This window comes from Phaenicophaeus curvirostris, chromosome 14, assembly GCF_032191515.1.
Source record: "Phaenicophaeus curvirostris isolate KB17595 chromosome 14, BPBGC_Pcur_1.0, whole genome shotgun sequence".
In the NCBI taxonomy this organism is placed as follows: domain Eukaryota; kingdom Metazoa; phylum Chordata; class Aves; order Cuculiformes; family Cuculidae; genus Phaenicophaeus; species Phaenicophaeus curvirostris.
In genome coordinates, this window is record NC_091405.1 from 14,982,284 (window position 1) to 15,004,073 (window position 21,790).

At 41.6% G+C, this 21,790-nt stretch overlaps 1 protein-coding gene across 5 annotated transcripts in view; it reads right to left on the minus strand.

Annotated features, from left to right (window-relative positions):
- Positions 1 to 21,286, minus strand: part of TOX3 (TOX high mobility group box family member 3) — an 80,864-nt gene extending 59,578 nt beyond the window's left edge. Inside the window, exon 1 of one of the 5 annotated variants that reach the window (XM_069868579.1) lies at positions 21,152 to 21,286. Coding sequence is in view for 4 of the 5 variants with exons in the window: in XM_069868576.1 (XP_069724677.1) it covers positions 16,220 to 16,318 (99 nt within the window). In the remaining variant the exon portion in view is untranslated. Of the gene's footprint in view, positions 1 to 16,219; positions 16,554 to 21,151 lie in introns of those variants that run through there. The other 4 variants (XM_069868576.1, XM_069868575.1, XM_069868578.1 and 1 more) reach the window with 4 other exon arrangements.
- Positions 21,287 to 21,790: the final 504 nt, after the last annotated feature.

Sequence of the window (21,790 nt, forward strand, 5' to 3'; positions counted from 1 at the left end):
ACATAGTAATTAGTGTCTACTGAAGTTAAAAGCTTCTTTCAAGAGACATTCTTCCATGAATGTTGTGCACAACAAAATTTTATTTTCTAGGAAAAAAACTTTGCATCGCCAAATTTGTGCTAAACTACTGTGATTTATTTTTCTGTGTGTGAAAATAAGAGGGTTTAAGAGGTAAAATAAGAGGGAAATTCTGGTGCTTGAACTACCTTCCTCTGTATGAATTTTTCTAAAGAGTAATATAGATAATAAAAATTGAACTATCACATGACTATAATTCCAAAGAAATAAGAAACTCTGAAACTTAATTATAGAAACAACTGCCCTGTCACACGTAAAAAGCTATCAGGTACTAGTAGCACATATTCCAGATTGGAGTTTGAAAGAATCTTTACACATTTATTTTCTACGCTGTTAAATCTGACAAATCAAACTGATGGGCTCTAACTAGCAATCCCTTACAGCAAGATTACATGGAGCTAAACAAAAATAATTTCTTTTCAGATGTCATGAGTTAACACAGCTACAAAGGGAGAGGTATCCAACAGCTGTATTAAATCCATATGCTCTAGACAGGTCCCTGCAGGCCTGGGATCCCCAACCTAGTTCTTCAACTTGAGAGCAAACTCTTCACCAACAGAGCTGAGATAGCTATCCTGAATATGAAACAAGTTCTTTGTTCTCCCACTGCATGGACCTTCCAGGCAAAGGGTGAAACAAGGTCACTGTTTCAGATCCACATTTTTCTGAAACACTACAGGAAGGATCAAATTAATCTTTGCTACCTATTCACCTTGTGCAATCATAAGATCGTTCAGTTGGAAAGGACATCAGAAGATCTCTATAATTCAACCTCTTTTCAAAGCAAAGGCAACACCGAATTCAGCAACTGTTTGCTTAGAGCTCTCCTTCAGTCAAGTCTCAAAAACCACAAAGGATGGAGAGTGGTTGCCCTTTGGGGCAACCTCAAACTGATTTTTTTTTTTCCTCCCTTATTTGCAGTCCGAACCTCTTATTTCAACTTGTCCCTGTTGCCTTTCATTCTCCCAGCCATTCTCCCCCATCAAGACCCTGGCTCCACCTCCTCGCTAACCCCCTCGCAGGTACTGGGGCTGCTGTCAAGTCCCCTGAAGTCTTCCCTCCTCCAGGCTAGACAAGTCCCACGACCTGAGCTTCTGCTCACAGGACAAGTATGCCAAGGACTGACCATCTTGCTGGCCTCCAAGAACTCCCTCCAGATTGTTGACTTATGTTAGTATCCACCAGGACCTGATGGTCCTTTTCAGTAGATGATCTTCCCAGCCAGTCAGACCCCAGCCTGTATCTCTCAAACCAATACACCATAAAAAGTTTTTGATGTATCAGGCTAAGGATAAATGCATTGACATTATGCTTCAGGGTTCTGTGATGCTAAAAAAGATCTCCCAGACCCCTTTCTAAAGCCACTTTACAAGAGAAAGAAATAATTTCTTTTTCTTTTTTTTCATCCCAATAAAATAGTTAATTACCAATTTGATACATAAGCATAAACAAATAAAATTCTATTGTTAGTATTAAGCAGCTGAAGTAGAAATAATCAGTCACCTGCTTCAAAGTTTAACTCCAACAACTGATGAACCTGTACTTCAAAAAATGACAAAGCTAGACCCCTCTTTACAAAATTAATTGCACAGAATTATGTGCCTGTCCCAGGACACATTAAGAAATAGCAGCAATAAAAACCTGACAATAAGAATTTTGCACTCAAACTGCCTTATAACCAGGTAGCATATCTTCACAGTACATTTCACACTCCATTAATTCCCAGGAAAACATGTTGCAAATGGGAGTCATCAAATCTCTAAAAAATGAGGCTAACTGGCATCCAGGAAGAGCCATCCAGTCCTTGAAAACTCAAACCTAGTGGGTACGTGCTATACATTAGGGTTTTTTTTTCCTGGATTTCCTAAATTAATCTACAGATTTTTCAAGTTCTAGCAACCAATCACATCCAAAAAAAGCAACAGCCTATCATGTTCAGGGATACAAATGAGAGACTGTCAAAAAGCTCTGTGATTTACCAGGTCTCCGGCTTACGTTGCACACTCTTGTACTACACATTTGGACCATTGCTTTTCTAAAGAGTAACTAAACTAATTCTACCCCAGCTGATCTAACAAAGTCAAGTGAAGATACAAGAATCCTTGCAACTCTAGCCAAAAATTTGTATTTCATCACTACGGCTGCAAGTACATATACTCTATAAAACTATATAAAGAATTGTATAAAATGTATCAATTCACTACTTAAGTAGGATTATACACTGGACTTTTCAAGGAAGATTGAAAGAACAGAATTATGTCATCCTCATGTACCTTTGATATTAACCAGTAATCCATAATTTAATTCTAATCCTTAATTTACTCTACTGCAATTCCCCTTTTGTCCTATATATAACTGCTACCATCAACAGTTTTGCTTAAATTTAAAAATGCAGAGGCTATGTTCTATAATGGCAGAAAATATCAACTGTATGAGGGAACTGGAGTTTTGCCTTTGCCACACAAACCAATTAGGTCAGGATATGAGTAATTAAGTGCTCAGACTTGGGGTGGAGGAGTAGAGCTTCAAAGAACCATGTAGTTGTAGTAGCTGCTCTTGCTAGGCTGGAGTCTTTACAACAGTACTGGCAGATGGCACATTTTATACAAACAAGACAACATACTCTGTCTTCATGAAACAAAGGCAAAATAAAGATATCCACTATGATAATTTTCAAATTTTATGACCTGAGAAACAAACATGCTTTGCTTGTGAACACAAATGGACACTAAGACAGGCTGCACTTTTTGCCAGTGTTTCACACAGCCCTCTGAAGGGCTGCTTAGCTCCAGCTCCCAAACACTTTCTGAAAATGAAGTTCTCATTCAGATCCTCGAGACCAGATTATTTTTAGAAACTTGGAAATGAGGCAGCTACCAGTTAGCAGACCATGGAGGTAAGGAAGTAGATGATTATCTGATATGCACTGTCAAAACACCCACAACAAGACAAACCATCTAATAATTTTATATCATGCATCAGACTGCCAAACCGCTGCGAGATGTGGGTTTTTCCATCACCTCTTTCAGACACTTCAGGGCCTTTCCTGCCCCACCACCACCAAGGAAAAGAATGCCATTTCTGAAGGAAGAACTAAGTAATCTCTCCATTCACAGGTACCAGGTAACTCCCCAGCATCTATAAATCTCATTTATAATGTATTGTAAATCTCATTTATATAGTAAACCACTACAAAATTAGACTTCGGAAATGAATTTTCTTTACAAGCTATTATGCATAACTGCAAATTCATTGTTGTTGAGTCTGTAAGTAACTATCACATCTATGGTTGCCTCGTTCAAATCAAAGGCTCACTTGGGATCACAGAGTACGTAACAAAACTTCAATATCGTATGTTTAGGAACTTAAACATGAAGCCACGTTAAACAAGATTAAAAGTACAATCAACCCCACAGTCCCTGTTTCAGGTAACCACAGTATATAATATTTAGTATAAACTCAGAGCCCAGAAAGCGACTATTACTCCTTTAAGTCCACTGCTAGAAGAAGGCTGCCTCAGCACCTCACCCTCTGGAAGCAAAAGGCTTTCTTCTCATTCCCTGTCTAAGCTGACAGGCAGCATTTATACAGCCACGCTTGTAACAACACTGTCTTCTCTCTCTCACCCTGCTGTTTCCAGTATTACTGTTAAAGCACAGATACTTCAGGTCTCTTACGTCTTCTTTTCTTAGGAAAAATCAATTTTCCAACTGCAAGGTACTTATTTAATTATCTAGACCTTCCCAACCTGAAGCAGCTAAACATAGCTTTTTGTTTCATTTTCATCTGGTATCTAAGCTGACAAAAACATAATCATGATTCATTTATTTAGCAAAAGTTGAGGCAAAACCAATTGGAGACCATTTTTATGATTTCCAGCAAGGCAGATGTGTTGCTTCTGGTGAGGATGAGAGGCCAAAGAGAACTGGTATTTTCAGCAGCCATAGTAACACCTACCAACATTATAACCTGTCCCCACATAACATATTACCAGTACTGATTCCTTTGTTTTGTCAGCAGGTACAAAGAAGTGGCTATATCCTTTTAGGAAATGAATAGTTCAGTGCTCAAGAAACTACTACTTCAAAATACATCCTCCAAGCTGAATATTTTCCAGCAAGTTAATGAACTCAATTCAAAAGCAGAAATATCTCTCTTCTTCAAAGAAGTTATATTCCTATGTGCAAGGGCGGAATTGCACCCACTTCTTTTGAAACCTTAGAACGTAAGGATGAGAATGAAAAAGTTGAGTATGTTTTAAATCACTTCTTACACGAAGTTCAGTTTGTTTGTCTCATTGATTGTTAGGGCTGAGGGTTTTTTTAAGATAAACATAAATCATCTTCACAGGGAAAACTTCAGTAGCTGGGATCAATAAAGCAACCAGCCTTGCTCTAGCACACATACTGAAATTCATCATCTAAAACCTTGTTATTTCTACATTCAAAGATCCCTGGCAACTAGAGCTTGAGAAAAAGGACGCAGATCGGACCTCCTTAGCTTGGGTACCATAAACCAACTGAACAGATAAGCAAAGATGAACTTGTCTCTTTCTTTTCATTAAATACCAAAGATCAGTCCTCCAAAACGTATAGGAAATCTTCAAATATGAATGACATACCATCACCCTCTTCGCTCCCCCAGCCAAAAAAAGGAAAAAAAAACAAAAGACACAACAAAAAACAAACAATGCCCACAGCCGCAGGAACTTTAGGAACTCAAGCAGAATGGAAATACTCAATCCTCAAATTGTAAATGTTTAGCAGTGTTCCCTACTCTTTCTCATTAAGGTGTTTCACAGCCACTTGTCTATTCTTTTTCTAAATCAACAAACGTCCATTTCCTTTGGCAAAAGAGAATGCAATGACTGCCTCCCACCACAATAGTGTCTCACTGTTAAAATTCTGCACCACATCTTCATAGCATTGCTTGTATTCACTGTAGCTGTGAAGCACCAACTTAAGTTCATGACTGCAAAGGACCAAAATTTATTTTCCTTAATGGAAATTGTTCCTTCTTTTTTACTTTCACATTTATTTAAAAAAAAAAAAAAGGTTACATGAGGGGCAGAAAACAAGGTCTATCTTGATATCGGTACTAAACCCATGCAGAGAATATATGAAATTCAGTAGATTTACAAATACTATATATAGTCTAAAATTACATGGATAGCTATTATATTCATATGCATTTTAAATACACTATTGAAGTCATGGTATTTTAATGGAGTTTATTATAATTTTTGAGTCAGAAACACTGTGAATGAAGCACAGCGTAATATTCACCTCCAGTTAGTCATGATATGAATCAAGCTCTTTATCATCACTGTCTCTCACTTATGCCTCATGATGGAATAACCTTTAAAACTTTCATTTAGAAATAACTCTGCATAACCATACAAATAACATGGAATATGATGCAGAAAGAGCTACAGTGGAGCAACCTGAAAGTTACAAACAATGATAAGAAGCCCCATGATCTCCAAAGAAGATGGACATATACTGATACATGTGTCCCAAACAGCAGCAAATAGCCTCTCCCCGCATTTCCCAAGCAGTGGAAGAACAGTGTTACTGTTACTGATACAGACCAACACATATTTTGTTTTAAACATGGGTAACTCTGCAAGAGTCACATTTTTGATTCAACACTTATTAATCATAGAATCATAGAATAACCAGGTTGGAAGAGATCCCCAAGAGCATCGAGTCCAACCATTCCTATCAAACCCTAAACCATGCCCCTTAGCACCTCGTCCACCCGTGCCTTAAACACCTCCAGGGAAGGTGACTCAACCCCCTCCCTGGGCAGCCTCTGCCAGTGCCCAATGACCCTTTCTGTGAAAATTTTTTTCCTAATGTCCAGCCTAAATCTCCCCTGGTGCAGCTTGAGGCCATTCCCTCTCGTCCTGTCCCCTGTCACTTGGGAGAAGAGCCCAGCTCCCTCCTCTCCACAACCTCCTTCCAGGTAGAGAGCAATGAGGTCTCCCCTTAGCCTCCTCTTCTCCAGGCTAAACACCCCCAGCTCTCTCAGCCGCTCCTCATAAGGCCTGTTCTCCAGCCCCCTCACCAGCTTCGTTGCTGTATTTCAAGTAATATCTGTCAATTTTTCTCTACAAAAAACAACACAAACCTCAAAAAAAAAAAACCCTTTTAATACATTATCAAGAGAAGAATCGGGATTCTTCTCTGGAAAGTAAACTCTCCACCAGACTATTAACAAAAGGGCAAATTCTGAGACCTTTCTTGAAAAACTGCAATTTACTAGAGACAAGAATACAGGAAGACAGGCAGCATACCTATATGACACGTTATCGCCAGCAATATATTTGTGCTGATAGAAGTCAAAGCCTATCTTCAGCATCCTTACTCAAACACTATCTAACAGAGAAGACAGAAAAAGGCTGCTCTCCTATCACAAGTTGCTTGCTGACTACATTTAGAAAAACAGTTTGCTACTGGGCAAGCTATAGTTGCAGATTGAGGCAAAATAAACAAGAAGCTTACGATGCGATTTTATAACCAGTTTTTGAGAAGAATTACCATAGAAGAGCAAGATTGATCTCTAAGCTGTAAACTGTGCGTGGCACAAATCTGCGCATGCAAAATACTGAAGTGCTGTTTGCCTACTTGAATAAGTATTTAATGAACAGAACTACGTTTCCTTTTCACATGATCTTTGATTAATCTCTCTGAGTTATAGTTAGGTCTAGATTACACTGCTTGCCTTTCACCTTGTTTAGTCAGAGCTGTGCATCAACCGAAATTGTGTCCCAGCTGCGGGTGGCTCCAAGAATTTCAGGTTTTTGCTGTGTGCTAGCAGCAAGCAGGCACATGCCAAAGCAGGCAGGAGAGCGAAAGGGACGTAAGAAAGCTGCCCAAGGAATGTACTGACACAGAGTGTGTGCCAAGGGTCCTCTCACAGAGAAGGCACCCACAAAGGCAAAATTTCAGAAGCAAGCCATCATCTCTGTAAGTCATGACAGCCCAGAGAGCATGGGGTACCGAAACACTTCACTGAAGCCACTAATGCACACGTCCAATTCAAACATCACTTTGTAAAGACCAAGGTAAGGCAACGATCAGAACCGAAAATGCACATATATGTGGCTTGTCAAATTCTAGAAACGATCAGGTATTTTCAACAAGCCAGACAACACCCTAAGCACCTTTATAATCATCCAAGATCCCAGTGCAAAGCTGTTACGTTAAAAAAGTCTTAGATAAAGGTATGACAACAAAACAAAGGCAGCTTTCCTTACCAGCACTTCTGCTGAACAAGTAGATCTCTATGATAGAAGCTATGATACAAGCCACCATTGAGGAAGCCAGGTCACATTTTGTGATATAATATCTGATTTGCCATTGCACATGCACTCCTGAAGGTGTTTAAGGTGCAGGTGGATGAGGTACTGAGGGGCATGGTTTAGAGATTGGCGGGAATGGTTGGACTCGATGATCCGGCGGGTCTCTTCCAACCTGGTGATTCTATGATTCCTTGGATCTCAGTCGCACCACCATGGGAGCATAAAGTAACTTTAAGGTTAAAAAAATGTCAGAAGGAAAGGATCGCAGAAGCGCCCATAAAGTCCCTATATTTAATAATATCTTGCACTTGTAAATTATTTGGCAGGACAAAACAAATTTATACACATTACCTCATTTTATCATTTGAAATAGTTATTGGGCACTCTTAGAAAACCACAGACAGTTACATAGCTACAAATACACTATTTACTTTAATGATTGCTTTGTATACAAATGCAAATTAAGCTCTAGTGTTAGCACCTCACAATGCATTTAGATTTGTGGAACATACAGTATACAGTCTTGAGATCAGTCTTGTTTGTACTTACAGTTCTGTTGCAAAAAAGAGCAGAAAATGCATTGTAAAACTATTTATTTTGCCACGTGTACAGAGTAGGTTTTCCTTTTTTAACATAAGGTCAATGTATTTCAAACTATATTAAACAAAATAATAGGAGAAAAAAGAACCATGTTGGGTTGTGGTAGGAAAGCAAAACTATCGACTTTATCACTAGAATAAATCAATTCCATGATACTCCCATATTTACATGGCTGCCTACTATTACTGTCATTTTATCCACACACTTACCAAGCACCCACAAAAGTAACAACATTAACCTACTAAAGCAAAAAGAATGACTATTTTTCCATACCTAATCAAACTCTTATTTATTTAAGAAAGCAAATTGCTTAAAAAATGGAGAACCGTTAATCCTTCATCAGTAAGCTGTTTTACTGATAGGGGTACAGTTTAACAAAAGGATAGAATCCTAAACCATCCAAAATCCAACTCTTTCTATAAGCCCTATGACTATAAGAAGTACCATAAAAAGAACAGTGAATAAATATTATCTACTCTGAAAATAAGCTACCCCACTATGCAGCAATTGATTTCTGCATGGTTTTAACACCATTTTTCATTTCAAAATTAGACAGCTAATCAATATTGAGGTGTTTAAATATGTCCTGAACCTACAAGCCATTATATAACTCAGTGAATTTAAATATAGGAGTTGTCCCTTTGGGATGGAAAGGATGAGCCATAGAGCTCAGGTCATTTCTAAGCATGGACTTCTTCGGGAATTAAAAGAAAAAAAAAAGGAAAAAACCCCACAAATCAAATAAAAAAAAAAACCAACCCCAACCCCCCAAAACTAATTATTTGTTAATTTGTATATCTAAAACTATTTAATTTTTAGATCTCTATCTCATTTCTCTCACATTAACTGTTTTCAGAATCACACTGTAAGCTTTATCCACTTTGAGGAATAAGCACGGAAGAGTTTCTCTGGAAAAAATTTCTTAAGAAAATCAAATAGAGACATGAGGACGACTCACTTCAAGTGACCAACACTATCTGCATATAGACTTCATTTTCCACAAATCCTACCACACTGTTTATTTTCCATATTTGCAACCTTTTGTTAGGTTGCACAACTGATCAGAACTCTTCAGAATATTAAATCTAGAGAAGAGAAAATCAAAATGTGCATGTGTTTTGTTCAAGCAATATTCTGTTATAACATGATGATTTTACATAATCGTCAATCACATGTTCTGTAAAACAGATCAGGAAATTGAGGAGATACCCATGCTACGACCTCAGCAGCTCCCACCACAGCCAGTAGCAGATAAGGTCAAGCCAACAAAAAAAAAAATCAAGATAATTTACAAAAAGCAGAAGACAGATCCCATAATTCAGAGGCTGCCCATCCAAATCCTGGCATTTAATCCCAACACACTCTTCATTTCTAACTTCACTGTGCCACAACCCAACTCTTTTCTATAAGATACAGTCTTAGCTCTCAGAATTCTTTGGGCAGGAATGATAATATACGGTCACAGTGACCCAGACAGTAACAAGGGCTACAACTTAACAACAGCAAAAATAAAACGTTGACTTGCTAACAATTTCTCCCATGAAATGCTAAGGGCAGGACTCATCTAATGCCCATATAAGTAAGTGAAAGATGCCCACAATGAATCAGACTCCAATGACCATAAACAAAGCTGAGACACAAGTGCCAGGGGGAGGGGGGCGAAAGTAGATTTCTATCCACTATTTTCTTTTTTTTTTTTTTAAATCAAGCTAAAAGGGATACTAAGAGACGCTTCCAACTTGCTGGTTTTGAGGATCGACTGCTTTTCTTTTCCTTATTGACAGTTACACAGGACTTTTCAACAAAACACAGGCTGACGGGCAAACTGGCCATGCAGGAGGAAACAGAGAACACTAATGCCAATTTCTGGCACACAAACTATACAAACAAACTGAAAACTAGTTAATTTGTTTGTTTAGAACATTTGTCATTTTCAATAATAAACTAATATAGCCTAGTTTTAGTAGCATACCTTTTCCAACAGATTTGAATCTGCAGCACTGGTCAATCATATCTCTAGCACTCTGCCCATAAAAGTCAGTTATTTTTAATGTGATGAAAATACCATTTTTAGCCTGTCCACCCACTACCATGAAATGTCTGAAAAAGTTACTGAAAACATCTGTTTGCATATCCAAGGTACCTGTGGCAGAAGCAGTTGTATAATAACAGTCTCCCCTTTTGGTTCTGCTCGTTTCAGGAGTCCTGTAACGCCTGTATTTTTTTCAATATACTGTTTCAGGTATAAAGACTGAGAACACATTCAAAACAGAATTTGGTTTGGTTTGACAGGTGCTAACATGCAGTGGAAAAGATATGAAATGGAAATCTTGTTAGAAAAATAAATAATGAATAATGTGGCAGCAAGCATGATCTCATCAAAGTCTTCATGTGAACAGAGCACAGTGGCAAAGACCAGAAGGCTCTTGTGTGACATTGTTATCTAAAGCCCTGATTAGATTTTCACCTCAGAGTTCTCAATTTTGGTAGCAATCATCGCAAAGATACTATGGTGACTGGCACTCTATAAATACATCACACAGACAGGTAACAGTATAGAAGACAGCTATCAGATAAGAGCTTGAAGCATTTGAAAATTCAACCCTGCCATTAGGTCTGTACAGCAGTACTCAATTTTACAGAACAAGAAATGTGATTACAGATAAAACGGCAAATTCTTCTCCTCCTAAATTAGATTATCATCATTCAATAGCATTAGTTAGATTTTTAGGGAGTGTCAGAATTCAACAAATACATAGGTATGTAGTAACTGTAAACTTAATAAAAGCCTGCAGCACAACCCAAAGGTTACAGTTTGATCAGCTTTGCATTGCCAGACGATGCACAGAACTCCAACAAATGAGTCACACATCTTCCAGTCAACCAAACTCCTCTCTTCTCATGTATCTGCCAAAGAGGATATGCTGTTATTTCCCATGATTCTATTTTAGATTTCATAAGAAATGCATAATAACTTATTAGAGGGTTAAGCCTGGTCTCGGTACCTCTGCATGAAGCACAATGTTTGAGGCAGGCGGAGCTATGGGAATGAGGCTCTTGTCCTCTCAGCAGATTTAGTCAGTATTTCCTCACTCTAGAGCCAGACCTGCGAGTGGATGTCCACAGCACACGCATCAGATTTGTGATTGCTACAAACTCTAACTATTTTTAAAAGACAGCCACTAGTCATTTCCACACGTACCTTAAATGCTCCAGATTACCTTTAAGCATTAAACTCAAACTCTGTACTCTGTATATATTACTTTACATTATTACAAGTATCTTGCTCAAACAATTGTAACCTATTCTAATGCAAACATCTAAAAAATATTTTTAAAAATTGACGCCTACTAGGTATACTTCGTACACAACCAGCTCTTCCTTATGACTTGATAACAAATGGTACATTCAGTATAGGAGCCGCATTATATGAGCAACAGACAAACTGTATGATTCCACAATCCAATCAGTATCACCATAACACGAGCCCACTCTGAGTAACAAGGTTCTTGCGCAGTTGCTGCCTTTGGCATATAGGCGTTTACTTTCACAGCTAGGTCTTCGAGTATGTCACAAAACCTGTGGGATGATTGCTTCTGAAAAATGGCATAACACAAGAGGTGGTGATGATACAAATTATAATTTGTACTATTGGGGACACATTCATCTGATCACTGCACTTCCTCTCCCAAGCACTGGGAATCTTCTCTAATATTTTCAGTGCTGAACTGGACAGCCAAATGTTTTGGGAACTTTTTTTGCTCCCTCACAGCAGTTGCCTGCACAGTCTTCAGGGTTTTTGATCTTGGAGGCAGGGGAGGGCTATTCTGGGAAAGAAGCGGTTCAGCACGCTTCTGACATGCACTGGAAGATCAATGGGAAATACTGGAGATAAAATGGCATTTACCAAGTCAATACTGCAAATAGTTAAATTTACTGAGTTGCTACTTCTCACTTACATTGTGTCCAGCAAGACCTATATTCATCTCTCTGCTCATGCATGTCTACTTCATGGGAGCTCCTTGGTGCTTTCTGGCTCTCTCTCACCATCTGGGGCCACCTCTGGCATGGTCAGACTCTAGGTACACACATGAGGACAGCACACATCACCTTCCAGTCCGCAGACTGGTCTCACCAGAAAAAAAACTACTGCACCTGCATCAGAGCAGAGCACAGATGTAAATGAACATATATGGAGGGCAGATGATGACTGAGGAGAGTGTTCTATCAGCATACACGCACCCATTGTCTCTCACCATCTGCTATATGAAAGAAAAACCTATGCATATATACCTACAGTAAATTTGCAAGAAGAATACTTTTTAATCATTTGCATAACTGTAATCCATTTTTTCCTAACAACACACACTAACAGGAAGGACGTACAGCCCCAGTTTAGCAAACTACTAAACTACTGCTGTCTTCACTTTACCTCTGGAAGAACAAGATAACCTTCCTGAGCTTCCTTTGTAAAATGCAAAATATTTCAGCCAAAAACATCAAGCTCTGACATGCACATACGTATGCCAGTGCCTAAATTAAGGCATGTATGTTTGAAATTTGTATCCTTCAAGGACAATCTGTGTAGAAGAGATAAACATTATAAAATGTAGACAGCTATATAATGAAGTAAGGATCCCAGAATTTAATATAATGGTAACTCGAGCATTGAGCTGTACGTGCTTAGGTTTTGACCTTTTTTCTCCCCCTTTTCAAGTAGCATTATAAGAATCATGTCCCTTGAATAAAAAAATGTATGATGAATAGTAGTTCCCTAAACATTGTTAGTATAAGACACGTAACTTACTCAATAAGTGAAAAAGTTTGTTTAGAAAAAACTACTCAACTACAGCAAATGCCCCAAATCATTCTCCATCTGCAGAACCATAAAAGGGCTGAAAACAGTAGCAGAATGTTTTACAACAGCTGGTCTCTTTCAACTTTCTGTAATTTTTATAGTTACTTTTTGGTGAATTTATTTTAGTACACCACAGCAGGACTCTTCTAGAAGCAGGCAGACCACAATTTCACTTGTGCAATTCCATGCAGCAGAGGTGGATCGCTGTTATCCCAAACCACCTTCAGCCAGACACATGCAGGGTCGAGTTATGTACTCTCACACCAGCACTGAAAACTTATCAAATATGGCCCTGATCCAGCAAAGCACTTAAGCACATGCTTTACTTTAAACATGTGAATAATCCTATAGAGTAAATGAGATTCAGCATAAACCACTGGGCTGAATCTCAGAATACCTTGACTGTGGCCCGATTATGTCAGTGGCCAACCACACAACCTTGGACAAATTACCGTTTTGCGGTGTCTTTATTTCCTCTATTGCTCTTTACGTGTGTTTACCATGTTGCACACTATCTCAACGAAAATAATCCCAGTCTGGAACCTTCTAGAAACTGCTGCACCACAAATAACAGCAGAAGTACTTAGGTACTTTAGTCCCTTCTCAAATGCCTATCATATACTCAAAACTACTGCCCCTCCCAAACCAACCCAAGATGATATCCCTTCTGCTGTGTATAATCATCCAGTATTGACAACCAATTTCAAAAGCACGGCATCGTGCTTAAAAAGAGGCTGTGGAGAAGGAATCCAGCTGAAGGGTAACCTGCGAGTAAGGGCCAGGACAGCCCCCAAGCACCTGTGAGTACCAGCCCAGGACTCAGGCTGCAGCTCCCCTCCCACACCTGGTCCCTTGCTCAAAGGCCAAAGCGAGATCGTCACCCAGGGCTCCATCTGCCACATTTCTGCCAGCGCTACACCCGCAAAAGGAAAATGATTGTTCAGTCCTGGGAAAATCTGTTTAAAGCATGTAGGTGAGAGGCAGCATTGTCTCACAGGGTGCAATGTATTTACACTAAAAGGCTTTACGTTCAAGAGTTTTAGACCTTGCAATACAAGATACAGTTTTCCACAGGTATGTCATATGCCATCAACTCTATGTCTTAACAATCCCGAGAATACCTTCACATAAATAATTCTGGGTTTGCACATATATACAACCACGCAATGTGTTTACTCTTGCCATCATACTTCCTGCTCCCCGGCAGCTGTCAGAGGCAATGTCACTGTCACAAGGAGAATATGGATTCACCTCCTAACAATGAAGCTGGCACGGATGAGTGAGCAGGATACTCAAATGAGTTTCAGAAATACTTAAGGTGAAATACCGTCCCCAGTGAAATCAATAACAGTTCTCCCGTTTACTTCAGCAGAGTAAATATTTCAACCCTTTTTTTCTGTGCCTCCTGATCATCTCAGCGCCTAACAGTAATCATTTATTTTCCTTAGGAACACAAGGAAAAGGACAGAAGAGATAGAAAAGGAGGGAGCAAGAATTTCAAAAGAAGTGTACTCTTTTTCCAGAATAATTTAAAAAAAAACCCAACTTACAAAGATTCCTATAGTCACAGCTAATAAACAGTGCAGAAAACAAGATTAGATTAACACAGTTAAGAACCTTCTTTCTAGGAACTCATTCACAAATTCCTCTTCTGCCCTTGAAACACCTGTACACCACATCGCTGCTTTTCCAGCTGAGCCAAAGAAGAGCTCCTAGTAAAGCAACACAGCTTTGTGTGTGTCAATCTGCCCCGGATCAGGCCTTGTGCATACAAAGATATCTATTATAAAGACACATGCCTCGTGAGCTGTACTCTGTTAATTAAAATATTTTCTGCTGCAGATTGGAAGCCTGGCCTACAAGACACTTGCCAAAAATTACGTCCAGGAGCACATCAACTGAAATTGAATAGGTCAAAAGTAACTTTTGACTGTTTCTGAATGTGTGCTCTGTTCTCTTTGTATGATGAAGGGAAACACAGTCGAAAGGTTATACATAACTGGGCACTTGCAATAACTTAATGTGCACAATAAGAAACCGGTTTTCAGAATCCATTCAAGATTTTGGACATTAAAAAAAAACAAAACAAACAACAACCTGTACCTTAACCGGTAACGGAGCCTGAAAAACAGAGCCTGTACCACGCATAAAACAAAAAAGTTACTGAATAAGTGAAATTTACAGTAAGCACGCTGCCAGGAGTTTCCAAAATGAGTTGGCATAGGAGACAACCGTGCGCGTTTACTATGCATTTTAGAGCTCTCGAAGTCCTTAGCAGCATTCCAAGTTAAGGTTGACGTTTCATCTTTAATTCATGCTCCTGTGCCTTTCTATATTAGCTACTAACAAAGCAGCACGGTGATACCCAGCAGAGAGAGAGCATGCGCGGGGCAGGGGCCGTGCGGCTCCGGGGGGAGCAGAGCTGGGCTCTGGACAAGGGAGGCAGCCCCCACAGCACTGGGGACAAACTCCAGCCTCCCAGCAGCCGGGAGGGAGATGAGCATAAAGAGCAACTGGAAAGCGCGCTCATCCCACGCATTCAGAAGCAGTTTCTCCAGGAGAAAGTTATCTCCGGCTGCTGAACCTTCTTATTTGAAGGTTTGCCTTACTTCTCCCTCTTAAAGCAATCTTTGTGTTTCATCCAACTTTATCTACTCTAAAAAGAAGGGAAAAGCAAAACCAACCCAACAAGTTTCAGCAGAGACTTTGCGCAGCACCCTCCTCTCCTCCTTTCCCCCAGCATCTCAGACAGCGCCTCACAAAAGGACCCAGGGGTTGGACAAACACAGCACCAGGAAAAACAGAGCGTGAAAGGGACCTTTATGTGCATGTGTGAGGGCCCAGCGCTAATAGCTCAATGTGCTATTGACACATCGCAGTGCAAACAGCTCAAGCCTTTTGCAAAATAGCGTGAGTCACCGCGTCATTCTTAACTTCGCCTTTCCCAGATTGGGGTAATTTGTGAAACAAATCACCCCGGCGCTATTAAAACATTTTTTTTTTTTTTTTTTTGTAGATGAAAGCAGCCACGGGGAAACGACTATTGCTCCGTTTGCTCCCCAAGCTGCCCGCGCCGCCGAGAAGGGGCGAACAGCTAGAAGTGCCGCAGCAACTTCTCTGACAGCCCTCGGCAAATCAAAACGTTTGTTATCCTCCCGTGCTCGGGGCCGCCGAACTCCTCGAGAATTCGAGGGCAGCGCCCTTTGTTCGCGGCCGCGGGGCAGCGGGACTCGCGCCCCTCGGGGGGCCGGAGGGAGGGAGGGAGGCGGCTCCGCGGACGCCTCGGCGCCTCCAAGTTTGCGGGTGACCCCAGCCCCGAGCCCCCCCCCCCCGCCCGTCGGGGAAGCGGGGAGGGAACGCGCGCGGGGATCCATCACCTTGTTGTAGTTGTAGTACCCCAAGCACTGGGCAAAGTCCAGGTTGGAGGGGTCTCCGGGAAGCGAGCCGCCCGCCGCCGGGTAAAATCTTACATCCATGCCGGTGCTTTGGTCCCAGAAGTGCACTTGGAGAGACGGCCGGGAGGTTTGATAGATCCACCTTCAGGTGCTTTCCCCGGAGCTGCGGGGGCGAACGGGGGGGCGGCGGAAAAGTGCAGGTAACCGAGGAGGAAAGAGAAGCGAGGAGAGGAGAGGAGAAGAGAGGAGAGGAGAGGCGGGCGGCGGAGCCCAGGTGGGAGCCCGTCCGCCGCGGCGGGAGGAGGGGAGGGAGGGCAGAGAGAGGGAAGGAGGGAGGGCTGCCGTTCGCTAGAAGCTCGGTGCCGAGCCGCGGGCTTCGCCTCCGCATTCAGGAGCGGCTGCCGTAAACACAAAGGAGCCACGCGCCCGGACGGACGGACGGACGGACCGACCGCCGCTGCCCGCCGACAAAGGCTGCGATGGGAGAGCCGGCCCCGCCGCCCCGCGGCTGCCGGGGAGAGGGCGGAGGAGGAGGAGAAGAAGAAGAACGATGGGGGGGGGGTGGGCAGCTGCTGCCCCGGGAGCGGGTGCGAGGAGGGGGCTGAGCGGCGCGGGGCCAAGTGCCGAAAGAGCCGGCGCCGCGCTGGCCGCGCTCCCCGGGAGGAGCGAGCGGCGCCCGCGCCCCTCCCCGCAGCGCCCGATGCCGCCCCCGGCGGACGGTGCGGGGCCGGCGCCGCCCGCTGCCCCTTGCCCGCTCCCCGCTGCCCCGGTGCCCCCCGCCCGCCGCCCAGGTGAGCGGCCGCCCCCGCTCTCTCCGCCCTCCTGCTCGCTTTAGGTTTTTCTTTTCTCTTTCCGGCTGCCTCGCAGCGTGAGGGCGACTCTCCGAGCGTCCTGTCAAGAGTTGGGCTCGAAAAGCCAGCGGGCAGCCTCGCGGAAACCTTCCCGAGCTCTCAAAGCCACGGGATGCTGGGTGGAAGCAATCCGCTCATAAATCCGGGTTGGCCAGCTGGATCCTCTGCCCTGCCGGGAGCTCTCCTGACCCCAAGTCTTGCTCCAGAACTTTTGGAGGAAACACTGAAGCGCCACAAAGGTCGTTTAACATCATGAGTTGCGCCCTGCAGGCAAGGTGCGAGGGAGAAGGATGAAAATGTGTCCTTGGCTCAAGGCTTCTGTGACAGAGAGAGATGCCCCTCAGTCTAGGGCTGAGCCCTGCGTAGTTACAGCACAACTGGAAACACTCCAGACCGTCTTCAAGTTTACTCCATTTGGCTGCAAAATAGCAATGACAGAACAAGTACACACGGTCTAACTGTGCAACACCTGCAAAACCTTCTCTGGAAACCTTTGTGTCTCCGCTGTGGCTGCTGAGGACGTATCGTGGGGCAATGCCGCAGCCCCACTTCTGGCTGAACCTGCCTCGGTGGCTAAATGTCCCGCGCTTCCATGTCCCAGCGTGATTTTGCACTGTCTAGATAGACTGGGAGCAAACTGTAAAACAGCTACAACATTTAGGAAGGTAATTATCTTCCCAGCTCCATCCCTAGAAATCTTATTTTCAATATTTATGGTGTAACAAGTAGGTCTTGCTAGCACAGGGGACAAGAGGTCGCTCTTATCCAGGGTATTGATCCTGAATTGTCACCGTTTGTAGCAAAGAAAGATCCCTAAAGTGACGTTTTGCACTAAGAGCAGAATTAAACATAGCACAGATACACACCAGTATTTACCTGCAGTACTTAGAATTTAACTTTCTAGAAAAAATGTATATCCGCTGGTAAACACCTCGGTAGAAAAGAAAACAGGCATATTCTGTCAAATACCTAATCCAATTTCATATTCATTCTGTCAACCATTTTTAACCAAGAGAAAAAAAAATGTTAAAATCTACTCTGTTGCAAAAAGGGAAATGGTTGAGGAAGATATAGTGCAGCATGTTCACGCAGGCACACCCCAGACCTGTGGCAAAAATTATTTATGCTCCTGAGAGAAACAAATTGTTCAGAAATAAAAGGACACCGAATCTGTTTGGGAATGCATTACAGCACTCTTCCAAAGCAGTGACAGAAAAGAGGTGATGCATAGGCACAGCGAACTCGTTTCAACATTTCAGCTGAGGTTAATGAAGGAATACCTGCTTTGTTTTATTCACTGGGTTACACACATTCCTGTAAAGCCAAGTGGAAACGTTAGAATAAGCAGATGCTCGGGTAAAAGGACAGATCATTGGCAACAAGTTCTGAGGTGCTCTGCTAAATAAATACAGGTATTTCCACACTGCCTTGCTCTGGTTCTTTACACTTGTAACAAAACCTGAAGGCATATTCCCATTGAATTTAGAGGGAAAACACTTCAGTGAGGATTGAATGGCAAATGATTCAAAGTTTAGGATTTGGTCCCATTGTCATATTGAATCATAGAATCACCAGGTTGGAAAAGACCCATCGGATCATCAAGTCCAACCATTCCTATCAAACACTAAACCATATCCCTCAGCACCTCGTCCACCCGTCCCTTAAACCCCTCCAGGGAAGGTGACTCAACCACCTCCCTGGGCAGCCTGTTCCAGTGCCCAATGACCCTTTCCATGAAAAAAGGAGCCTCTGAAAGGCTGCTGACCTATACCGTGTATAGGTCCACTCCAGAGCTAGGAAGACCAGCCTGCAGGGCAGGGGGTGGCAGGTAGGAAGCACACAAGGTGTGTGGTGAGTCGGCAACTACCGCTTCTGGGTTAGAAGGCTTATGTTCAGAAGATAACCAAATAATGGTGATGTAAATAATGATGGTTTTAAGTGCACTGATGGAATACACAGTTTCCAATGTAATTTCTTCTGAAACTGAAAGAACGGGCACAGAAGGAAAATGGCAAAATATTCCATCTTGACAGAACTGGTGCAGGAAGTTAATATAAAATTGAAAAAGTCAGAATTAAAACAAATAATGTAATTCCAGCCAGACAAAACACTTATTTCCAAAATATTAATTGAGAACACTTTTGAAATACTGCTGATTTATACAATTATGAAACTGAAATAGAGAAATTTGGTGATATTTCCAGCCAAAAAAATTACAACTCCTGACTATAATCTAGCTTTGACAGCTCTACCAAGTGCCCAAATTAAGGTAGGTATGTGTCTGTTTTCCTTTCTCAATACCTCTTCAATGTAGCTTATTTAATAAGTTAACTTGAATAATCTCTGCTGCACTATAAATCCATGTACATGATGGCAAACCTGCTAGTCACAATGTATTTATCTCACGAGTATACCTTAGAGATAGAATATGAGCCAAAGTATTTTATCTTTCTGTACATATCACTTGAATGGAAACCAACAAATTCAGCTATTCTCTTTAAGGTCCTCCAGCAAAACTATGGCTTTCCGTTTCTACTTTTAATTTTTTTCTTTCAGAGCAGTTGGAAGTATGAAGTATTTGCAATATCAAGTAACTCTTCTGGTTGAATAAAAGTAAGCATCTAGCGACAGTAAGTGGAATACTCTAGCAGTTCCCCTGATCCTCGATGGCCTTGATTTCGAAGAAACTTTTTGAAAAGCAGTGTTCCATAAAGATTTGAATGTATGCCTACCAATGCCAGCAGTTATGATTCAGCCAGTAACAAACAAACTGTGACTTTGTTCCATCTCCAGCTCTACTTTCTTCTGACTCATCATCACAATTCAATTTTAAAAGCCATTAAGAACACTCAAACTGCTATTCTGATGCAAGAGCAGAAATTGTATTGGAGTGAATCAGTCATATACAAACTTGAAAGCGTGTATGCACAAATTCTCACTGCTGCCCAGAAACCTTTCAGCTCACACAGGTAAATACTAATGTTCCAGGCCTAGACAATTCACACACAAGCCTGGCAAGTCCTTTTCTTTGCACCAGGACACAGCAAGAAAATGTGTTTAATGGTTTAGGCTTATTTTCTTTATCTTTAACTGGTACCCTTTCAGCCTCTGCAGACTGTTACACTTTGCAAACCTTGTGCCAGTTGCCAAATCTGTGACATGGACACAGTACCAGAGGCTCAGTCTTTCTTTTTGCTGTACAGAAGTCAGAAGGACGAGGAGGAGATTTATATTGCAGTCAGGAAGAAACCTCGGAGGTAGGAGCAGACACACCAGTTTACAATACCAATGTCTCTGTTCTGACAGTCCTCTCACTGGCAAAGCTGGCAAAGATGAGAAGGGGTGGGAAAATGAAGAATAAGGAAAGAAGGGATGAGATGAACCAAGGCTGGACTTCACTCTAATTTCACAGTGCAGAATCAACATTCAAAAAAGACCCAACGTTCATTTTCACAGTATAAGACCCAAGCCTGCTGACTCTTATCTGAACTGGGAGCAACAAGAGGAGATGGGAGAAATCCCTCATGTCACCTGTTGAGGAACAGTGTATTAGCCCCCTTCCCCCAAGAGCATACGTAGAGGATGAAAAGGCACAAAACAAAACGGATGGAATACAGGAGAAGAAACCAAAGCCAGAGTGTCAACTAGATCTGGTTTAGAAAAAAAATCTAAAGCCTCCTAGAATCAATAGGAAGTCCCTTTAATTGAGTGCAATGGGCTTTGAATTAGACCTATATTCTACTTACCAAGTGCAGCTGCTGCGAATCAATAATATTTTGACTTACCCCTCAAAGCAACAACTACACTTGTAACTTCTAGCTAAGAAAAAGCAGTTAACAGCATATTAATTCATAAGGAGTTATCTCACTGAAGTCCTCATCAGTTTGTAGAGTCAGCTGGTATTTTTAAGTGATCACACGGGCATGACTGTCCTATACATAAATGAGGCAGCGAAGGAAAAACTTTTGTTCTTAGCATTAATTAAGATCAAATATTCATTGATATCTACATTTCTCATCAAGTATCTCAAGCAGATACCAATAAACACTTATTAGTTACTGACCACATTTCCTGCAGTAAAGGAGGGAATGTCAGCCAGCAAATGGGAGAAACCAAATAATTGAGGAGCTGGAATCTAGTGCTTGTCTGCCAGATGATCATTTACCTTCTCTTTGTCTTAGTTGCTGCATCTAGAAAACCAAAGATCAAAGGATTAGAAAAAAAAGTTTTTTTAATAGTCGTTACTTAAAAATACAAGTCATTACTTAAAAATACGAGTAGGGAGCATTGCAGAAAAAAAAAAATCACAACTGAAAGTTTTGAGTTTGTGAGAATTCTCTTTCTTTCAGGCCCAAATCAACAAATGCATTGCTCTGTAAAACTGGGAGAAACAAAATTATTAAACTTCTCAAACATTTACACGTTCCTTCTATGAGGTTTCTGTGAATTGCTCAAGTCTCTTATCTCACCTGAAGTATTTTACCACCTCAACACACATACAACAATTTTAATCATATTCTAGCAGAATACAGAGCAGAGACAACCGCTAATACTGTTGAACAAAGTTAGAGTAAAAAGTTTTCTGCTGCTTTAAAGAAAGAGTTCCACAACCCTCCAAAATAACCTGTGCGTAATGGACAATATAGGATTACTTTTTGGCAGAATGAATATCCTGTTGCTATTGACTGCAGTGTTACAGTAT